General features: G+C 53.4%; 1 protein-coding gene across 1 annotated transcript; it reads right to left on the minus strand.

The window, feature by feature from the left end:
* Positions 1 to 4,965: 4,965 nt before the first annotated feature.
* LOC141930693 (acrosin-like) lies at positions 4,966 to 7,485 on the minus strand. The gene is made up of 5 exons (XM_074841897.1): positions 7,388 to 7,485; positions 6,877 to 7,074; positions 6,275 to 6,540; positions 5,867 to 6,012; positions 4,966 to 5,382 (listed from the first exon to the last, which is right to left on the minus strand). The coding sequence occupies exons 1-5, from the start codon at positions 7,471 to 7,473 to the stop codon at positions 4,966 to 4,968; spliced, it is 1,113 nt and encodes a 370-aa protein (XP_074697998.1). The 5' UTR covers positions 7,474 to 7,485.
* Positions 7,486 to 9,198: the final 1,713 nt, after the last annotated feature.

Consider the following 9,198-nt stretch of genomic DNA (forward strand, 5'->3'; position numbering starts at 1 on the left):
TTAATTTCCTTACATCAGATTACAGCCTGGTCATCTGCCAGTGATGACAATCTCACTTGGGCTGCTGCCACACGGTGCTGCTGTGCGGGGGGACGCCGTCTGCGTGCCGGGGGGGATGGGGAGAGCTGTATTTCACCCGATTATCAGCACCATGCTTTAATTTTCAGGCACATTGCTGTAACCTGGACGTAGGCTGGGGATTGCAAAAATATAAAACAAAATTAAAGCCTAAAAAGCTAGCTGTGTGATAATGAATGAGATACTGCTGACCCGTGGGCTTTCTCTCTCTTCTGGATAATTACAGAGGAATAATTGTATAAATCTTAGTTGGATTTCCTGCTCCTTTTTCTCTTGGAAATGGATCGCTCTGTTGTGTTTCTGTTCCCCAGGCTGGAGGATTGTTTTAATTTAAATGCAACTTTACGATGCTTTGCTGCTGTAGCAAGTAGAATTAAAAAAAAAACCCCACACCAAACAACAAAGAAAGAAAAGAGAGTGAAGCTTTTAGATAACTTATCATTTATCACACTAGCTGGTAACTGCTGTTCTTGTGTCTGAACTGCAGTTTGTTACACTGCCTGAATGCAGTTCCCAGCAAGCTCTTGCCAAAGGCTTTGGATTTCTTCTTTGGCTTTCTCTGGTGCCAAGGGCAATACTCCCCAAATTGTCTGTTCCGGTTGATTGACATTTTGGGGGACAGCACGTTGGCAGACCCGGTCACGTTGTGGCTGAGGGTGTCTTTATACAGCGGTGACTTCTGTACTCTTCTGTTGCTCCCCTGAGTTTGAGGGATCCCAGCACCTCCCCTCAGCCAGGCGGGCAGAGGCAGGGCTTGCGCCCAGGCTGCTGCAAACAGCGGCTTCTCCATGGGGGTGGTAAAAGACATGGTACTTGGGGTTTTTTCTTCTGGAATTTGGTAATTATGTTTGATCTTTTAATATCAGTGTTAAGCAGTTAGGATCCAACACCTACCTTGTACTGGTGTCTCTCACCCAATGTTTCATCACTGTATTAAATACAATATATTTAATATATGTTAATATATTGTATGTATTTTCATCCTCTGTTTTAGCCCAGCTTCGCAAGTGATTGCACCAACTCCTGACCTCAAAGTATCTCCCTTAAACCCGCTAAAGAAAAACCTTTGGACTTCTTGCAATGTTCCTTATTAAGACTAAGAATTACCGACGCTGCTCCGCAGCCCTGTCCCCCCTCTCAGCACGTGATGTGTTACCCAGAGAGACCTTTTCCCTCGCCCGGGAGGGGAAGACAAATACTGTAATCAGGTGCAGGATGAGCCTGGGGTGTAAAACAGCGTCTCTTCATACAAGATTTGTAGTTGTGGAGTGCTGCTGCGGGCCCTGCTAATCCACTCGCTCCTTATTAGGAACTTCTGGGCAGTTTTACTGCAAACTGCTACTTTTAAGTGGGGCTTGCTCAGGCAGAGGCAGGACAGCAAGTGCAAGAGGAGCCTGGCAAGGCTTTGGCAGCTGGGAAATGCAGAACTGAATTGCAGCTGGGATGCTGGGAGGAGAGAGTAACCCAAAAATGCCAGAGAATGTGGGATTTTGGTGAGCACCAAATGAAATTTGTTTGCAGGCTGGATGCAGACAAGAGCCTGCTCAAATGGCAAGGCTGGCCAAGGGTAATGCTTTCAGCTTCAGCATCCTGAGGATTTTAGGTTCCCAGCAGTGTTTGTTTGTGTGACACTCTTCAGATGAAGCTGCCTTCAGGTTTTGGCACCCAAGGCCATGGCTCAAGGCAAGTCCATTATGTATGGCCTGAATTCCCTGCTTTGGGCTCAGATTAGATTGCATTAAATCCCAGTGTAGGCACTCTTCAGTGTGGTTTAATTCAGTGTATCTTCAGATTCAGCATTAAACTGAATCAAATCAGTGCTGTTCTGATTCTGAATAAGAAAGTGCCCGTGAGAGGCCTTAATATCAGTTTGAGTAACCACTTCGAAGTTACACCTTTAATTCATTTAAATTTTTGAAGTACTTAAAAGCTTGTCTACACATCATTAGTGAATGCTTTCCTTATCTAGGATGCTCTATCTGATGGAAAAGAGATTGGATACAGGTTGGGTACGAAAGGGTGGATAAAGGTTGGTTGGTTTTGTGGTGCTGTCAAGTTTTATTCTAAATTGCTTTAGGGTGTTTTCTTGATTTTTGGAGTTTAAAGTTTTTCATTAAAGCAAAATGAAATGCTAGCATTTCTGGTCTAAGCAACTGCAGAGGAAAACTTTGTATATGTACATATACCTATGAATGTAAAATCTCTAAAAGCAGATACCACAATTTTTTGAAGCATTTGATTCTAAGTTTATTTCTTGATTGTGAGGAGCATAAACAAGTTTTCTAAACACACAGAGGCCCCTAAACTGTGCTTTTTACCTCTCTCATAAAGATGAAACTTTTGATATTTCCATGCACCAAAAAGGCTAAGAAAGTCTTTTTAAAAACCAAACTCTTCATAATCCTTTCACAGGCTTCTGTTCTGCAAAACTTACCGTCTAATCAATATGACCAGATTCTACTTAATTAACAACATTGAACCAAAAAGCCAGGATCATCGCAGACTGGGTGGTAACTCTCTGCAGATGCCTGAGGGAAACTTCTGCTGATGGGAGGCATCACAGCTCCCACTGCCACTCCTAAACAGACACACCAAAGGCTGTAATTTCTTGTTTCCTAACAATATTCTCTCTGCATCTGCAGCTGAAGTTCTGGCTATGAAACATCCAGAACCTGTTCATTGCCTTTAAAAGATAACTGTAGAATAGATAACAACATGTAGAACATAAGTCTGTGTGTGTGTCTGAATAAGGAAAAGCTTCTTATATAATCCATTAGCAAGCTGCTGGTCTGCAGTTTCTTGGTAATGAGATAAAGAGCAGGCATGGAACACCTTTCCCACAGTAGCTGCGAATGCTCCCATGTGTTCTTCCCTCTTAAGTTGTATTTGCTTGTTGCTGCTGGTGGAATAACATCCCGTTAGTAAGGAAAACCTGAAGAAGCCACAAAGGGCAGCAGTGTCCAGGACTGAGGGCCTTGAAGGAACTGCACCGGGGCTCCTTTTTGGGGAGGGGAGGATAAAAAAAGGTATAAAGTGCAGATCCCAGGCAGAGGAACCCCCTCCTGACCTGCTGCTAAAGCTCTCCAAGAGGAAAGACTTTTCTGTATCTTCTGACCCAGCAACCTGGTTAGATCCAAAGCCTTCTTCAGAGCTCAAAGCATTCCCTCTCCATTCCATTCTAACCGGTGAAGCTGTCAGGTCCAGTTGATTATTTCTTTTCTTTCACTACTCCTTTTCTGGAGGAGTTCATGTATTTAAAAGCTATGTTGTCTTATTTACTACAGAAACAAGGACACTTCAACTAAAGATGAATGCTATGTGTGAAGGGAAGGAAGACCAAAGTCTGTTTAGTGAAAAATCTCTTCCTCTACCTTTCCTTAAATCCCTCTATTTCTTTTTAGCCCCCATGACTAGCTGCCTCTTCACTCAGAATATCTGCTGTTTCCGTAGGGAGTCTCTTGGCCAGGAGCATGTTCTTTCCTTCAAGCAACAAACCAGAGAATTGAGCGAAAGAGCATCTCTAGAAAATGGTTTTTCTCTTTCCTTGACCTGGACTCAAATTGCATGCCACAGGCTCCTGAAGGCAGTGAAATGTTCCCCTTCCAGCCTTCTCTTTCCCGTTCCCTGTCCCTAGTCTGGGTCCTTGCCTCCTTGCTCAGTTTGGATCCAATTCTGCTCTAGTTTAGCTGAGCCTGGAAGCAGTGCCTACAGCTTTAGAGCTGGGGATGCACTTCAAGGTTACAGCCTGCTACCTCCTCTGGGACAAGGAACTTGCTGGCCTGCTGTGGCTGTAGGAGTAGTTCTGGCTGTTAGAGCTCCACAGTAAACCAAGCACTGATACAGAGAAATGATTACTTGTTTTGAGACTTATTTACTTATAGAAAACTGCTTAACAACTTATTTACTCACTCATAGCAACTTATAGTATTACTTATAGTATTTCTGAATATTGCTAAGAATCCTGCTTGCCCAGACTCTTCTGTGGGATTTTACCAAGGACTGCTGTGTCCATCAAAACAAAGCAGTTTACTGCGAAAATCTACCAAGAACTGCAGTGTTCAGCAAAATATCATGTTTTTGTCCTTGGGAAACAGATGTGCTCTGACTAGTTGGGTCTTGGTAATGAGTAAAGATGGTCATATACGGACGGTAGAAGTTCCATTGGTTCTCTTAGATAAGATAGAATGAGTAAACTGGCTGAAAACCACTCTTGTTATTCAAGAAATTGGCCAAGAGAAACTGCACATGCTCCGGGGAGAAGTACAGGGTGAGGAGGACTGTGAGCCTTCCTCCCAAAGACCCCTGAAGACGCCCCCCAGGAGGCAATGCGCAGGTGCAAAGAGAACACAAACTGCTGACACCAGCCTCTAGAGCTAACCCAGCCTTACTCATGCATATGTATGTTTGTGTTATGTAATCAATGAATATGTATATCCAGAGTCGATAAGTTTCTAGTAAAATGTGCTGTTGGGGTGCAAGCTTTGTGGGGAAATCCCCTCGCACCCCAGCGCTGGAGTAAACATACCTGCTGCATAACTCTCTGAGTTGAATAGAGTCTGTTTCCGCGAATCACTGTCCCCAAGACCTCTGGCCCCCTGTGACCAGTGGCCCCTTCTCCCACCGCACCCTCCCCCTCCTCTCCGACCAGGCTCGGGGTCACCCCTCAGAGTGACTCTTTCCCTTTGTGCCCGACTTGGCTGCCTGCAGCCTCATTTTCAGGTGCTGGGCATGGAATCCTTGTCTTGGACAGGAGACAGAATGGAACTGAAGCGTCGTGAGCTGTGAAACTTGGGAATTTTATTCAACAACTAAGACAACATTTTTTTGTGCAGTCGGAGGAGCATGGGCAGGACCGAGAAGGCTGTTGACGCTGAGGCTGCCGTTGGCTCAGCAGTCAGAGCCCTTGCAGGAGGCGGTCATGGTGCACTGCAGCCTGCACTGGATCCTGTCCATCCTGGTGCTCAGGCCTTCCCTCAGGTTCTGCATGAGCTCCTGCAACCAAGTAAAGAGTTCCACCAACTTCTGCACTAGAAGGGGGAAGGAGCTGAACCCGCCTGATTGTGTTGGTGTTGGCCTTGGCGTCTGAAGGGGGGTTGAGGGGAAGGCTGGCCGTGGCGTTGGAGCAGCCGTTACTGCTGGGCTCAGCCCCATCTGTTCTAGGATCCAGTCGTAAAAGTGCTGAGTGGAGGTGTAGATTCCCAGCCGTTTTGCTCTCGTACAGCCTCTCCCCCAGCTGGTCACCCCAACCAGCCAGAAGTGGTCAGCACTGTTGTCTTTGCAGACGAGAGGAGCACCGCTGTCACCCTGCAGTGGAGGAGAGAGGGTCAAGGTGGTGTCGGGTGGCCGCTGGCAGCACTAGGGCCGGCTCCTTCTCTCTGTCAGCACCCCCCAGAGCTGTATGCGCTGCACAGAGAGGCTCTGCTCAGGTGCTGGGGGCAACAGGACCTTGTCTGAGAGGGGGTCATGGGCCCGTGGGGTAGGACTCGTGCTCCTCTCGTGCTCCACCCAGCAATGCTGGCTGGGTGCAAGAGGGATGTTCCAGGGCTGGGACCTGGACCTCGGTGCTGCCAGGAGTGCTGGATGGGCTTTCTGGGCAGAGTCCCAGGCCTCTGGGACAGTGGGGCCCTGGGCAAGGGCCTGCAGCTGGGGAAGGGGAGGTGAGCCCCGCCAGCGGCGGGGACCCAGCGGTGGGAGGGCGACTGGCCAGGCAAAGCCCGTGCCAGGGTGTTTGGGCGGCTGTGCCGGGGCTGCCTGTGCCGCTGGGCGCTGCCTTGTCGCAGGCTCCTACCTGGCAGGTGTCGATGCCGCCCTGCGGGTAGCCAGCACACAGGTTGTGGGGGTGGACGGCCCCTGCGTACCACCGGCTGCTGTTGCAGAGGTTGAGGTCGATGAGGTGGACCTTGGCCTCCTGCAGAACATCCGTTGGTCCTTCAGCTGTGAGCAGAGAAAGGAATTAACGCCCGGCAGCTCGTTGCCAGGTCTCCTGCCCTGTCTGGGTGAACCCTTCCCTGGGGCTTGGCTTTGCACCGGCGTTGCCCTTCTGTCTCGCCGTGGGCCCTGGGCCAGGCCCATCTCTCCATGGGCACACGTCCCCGCAGCCGCGCTCTGGCTCTTGCCTCTGCTGTCAGGAAGCCCAGCCCGCCTCCCCCGTGTGCCGAGCTCGCACTTGGGACGCGAGCGCTCTTTGGGAACTCACCTCTCGCTGTCGTGGACGCCCAGCCACTGATGTAGCAGGTTGTCAGTTCTGACACTTTCAGCGAGGCGTCGGGCACGCAGGCGAGTTGTATGGAGTTGCTGCACTGGACAGGCTGGTCCAACTCCAGCAGCGCAATGTCGTTCCTCTGCGAGATGCTGCTGTAATCCTCGTGAACCAGCAGCCGTTTAATATTGCGCACTTGGGCCTCCGGGCCCAGCTGAGTCAAGCGGGTGGCCCCAACCACCACGCGCCACGTGGTGATGTGCCTGGAAGGCAGATGGGGAGAGGGCTCAGAGGGAGAGGAACCACGTGCTGCAGCAGCCCAGCAGTTCCCTGCCCTTTGCTTCACACAGGGGAGAGGAAAGCAGTGCTACGGAGGGCGCGACTGCCCCTGCATGCCTTGGGCTCAAGGCGTGTCAAGCTGGAGGCTGCTAGAAAGCCGTGGCAGGAGCCCAACTCTCTCCTGAGCAGCGTCTCAGCCGGGCTCTGCAGTGCCCAGGCACTGGGCATACCGCAAGGAAAGGGGACGGGAGTAGCACGTGGTGCTGCGGATGGGGCATCCGCGAGTGCCAGGGGATATCCCTGTTCCTGGCCCTCCTTACCTGGCCTTGGTGAAGCAGTGGGCTGCTGTGAGGACCCACTGTGGGCTGATGAGGGACCCTCCACACACATGTCCCGTGCCTCTTCTCCAGGGACCCTGGATGCTCACGATCCAGGGCCAGGCCCCTGGCTGGGCGTCTGTACCCCCCACCACGTGCGAGGTGCCATCGTCAGCAGCCATGGGCCGGAGCCCGCAGGTCCTGTAACCAGAAACTCATCACCATCCTGCTCAACGGCTCGCTGCTGTCCCGGCTGAAGGTCAGCCGTCTGCCCTCCCCACGAGGCACTGCATGGACAGCGAGGCCAGAGAGCCCCGTGGGGCAGGCGGGCGGCCGCCCCCATTTCTGCTGGAGCCCCGCAGGCGAGTTGTGCCAGCAGCCCGGGCGCTGCAAGGAGCCGAGGCTCCCGCGTGGGGCTGGGGAAGCCGTGGTGTGGCCACGGGGGACAAGCGGGCACCCTCCAGGGAACCCCATCAGGTTGCCCAAGCTCCCTCCCAGAGCCTCGGCCACTTACCTACAACTGTCCCAGGCGCCGTGCGCAGGCCAGCACAGGGCCAGCAGGATGAGGAGACGGAGCAGATGCATCGCTGCCAGCGGCATGTGCCAGCTGCCAGAACCAAGGGCTTGTTGCCACCAGTGCAGCAGCCAACAGAGTGCCCGCAGGGCTCGCGGTGCCCACGGTGCCCACGGCAACGGGGCTGATGTCACAGAGTCGCTGGTTCCAGGGGCTGGGCACGGTGGTCTCTAGGGGCGTGGGGGGGAAAACATGGGGGTTTCCAAGCAGCAGGGGAAGCAGAAGCTGGGATCGGACACCCCCGACAGACCCAGCTGAATGCTCGGCTTGCGGGACGGGGTGTGCAGGCCCCGTGGCAGGCAGCAGCGCCCGGCCCCAGCACTGCCTGCCAGCGGCGAGCAGGAAAAAACCCAGTGTGGCACCACAGCCTCTTGGGGGAGTTCACCGCCCCCCTGCTCTCCGCAGCCCTCTGCCACCAGGTCCTTCTCAAAACTCGTACACCGGAGAACAGAACTGCTACAGACAGCAGCACACGCGTGTGTGTGGCAAAGCCCATCTGGTTCCAGCCGCGCAAGCACACAGGGATGTGCAGCCACCTCAGCCCACCAGAGCCGAGCAGTGTCACCCTTCCCGCACACAGCACAGGGCAGCACAGAGGCAGCACCGGCCACGTCAGCCCCAGCAACACCCTCTGGCAGGCGCCGTGTCCTCACTCTCCAGCAGTTGTCTCGCTGTTCTGGGCCAACACGGACAAGGGCGGTTGTGGCCCCTGGTGTGCGTGGCCAAGGACAGGCAGCTGCAAGCTCCAGGCAGAGGAGGCTGCTCCTGCTCTCAGCCCCACGTGCCATTCTCCATGGCCTTGGGAAATGCTGCAGCAGCCTCAGCTCCTCAGTCTGCCTCCTACGGCCGACGGCAGAGCCGTGCTCACGTGCGGGATGCAGGGCAGTCGTGGCAGAGAAGCAGGAGGCAGCCGCCTGCGTTGCGCTTGCTGATCAGGGCCGCTCCCTGGAGGGGCGAGAGCAGTGGCTTGAAGCGTGGAAGCCTCAAAGCTGGTGAAGGGTGCGGGAGCTCCCTGCTGCCATCCTGGCTTGTGTGGACAGACGTCAGGCACACAGCTGAGCGCCCGCCCAGCCTGGTCCCGAGGGTGCCAGGGCAGGCTCCCACTGAAAGCGGAATAGCTGCTGTCAAAGCCCTTGAGGCACCAGGGCTGGGCCCCAGAGAAACAGGACTCGAGGCTGCTTTGTTTTGGGGAAGTTGACCTGAAGGTGAGGCCCCAGATCTGCTTCGAGAGAGCAGGCAGAAGGCGGCCTGAGAGAAGACGACTCGTCCTCTGTGGCTCTTCTGGTCAGCCAGACCCTAATCACAGTTGTCTTTAAGCCCGGCCTGCCACTCAAAGCCTATTTGGAGCCCAGCTGGATACCAGATTGCCAGCCAGAGGCAACGTAGAGCCCGCCTAGACCACATGTCAGCCAGCCAGAGCCTACTCACAGCCCTCTTGGACCTCAGCTGGCCAGCCAGAGCCTACTCAGAGCCCTTGTGGCCTGCAGCCCAACTGCCAGAGCCTACTTGGAGCCGATGTTGTAAGAGTCGGTCAGAAGATCAGCATTGTCTCAACATTGTCATCAGGGACATGGACAGGAAGGTACCCGACAATGGCCTGTTTGGAACACAGTTGCCAATCCCAAGAGTGGAATGAGGCTCCTGAATACAGAACTGTGCGGCACAGTGAGCGCTGTGCTGTTCTCCTGAGCACTGAGGCGTGTGGTACAGAGTGCTGTGCTATTGTTCGGTACCTGAGCCTAACCAGAGCT

Source organism: Strix aluco, chromosome 16 (genome assembly GCF_031877795.1).
Source record: "Strix aluco isolate bStrAlu1 chromosome 16, bStrAlu1.hap1, whole genome shotgun sequence".
In the NCBI taxonomy this organism is placed as follows: Eukaryota; Metazoa; Chordata; class Aves; order Strigiformes; family Strigidae; genus Strix; species Strix aluco.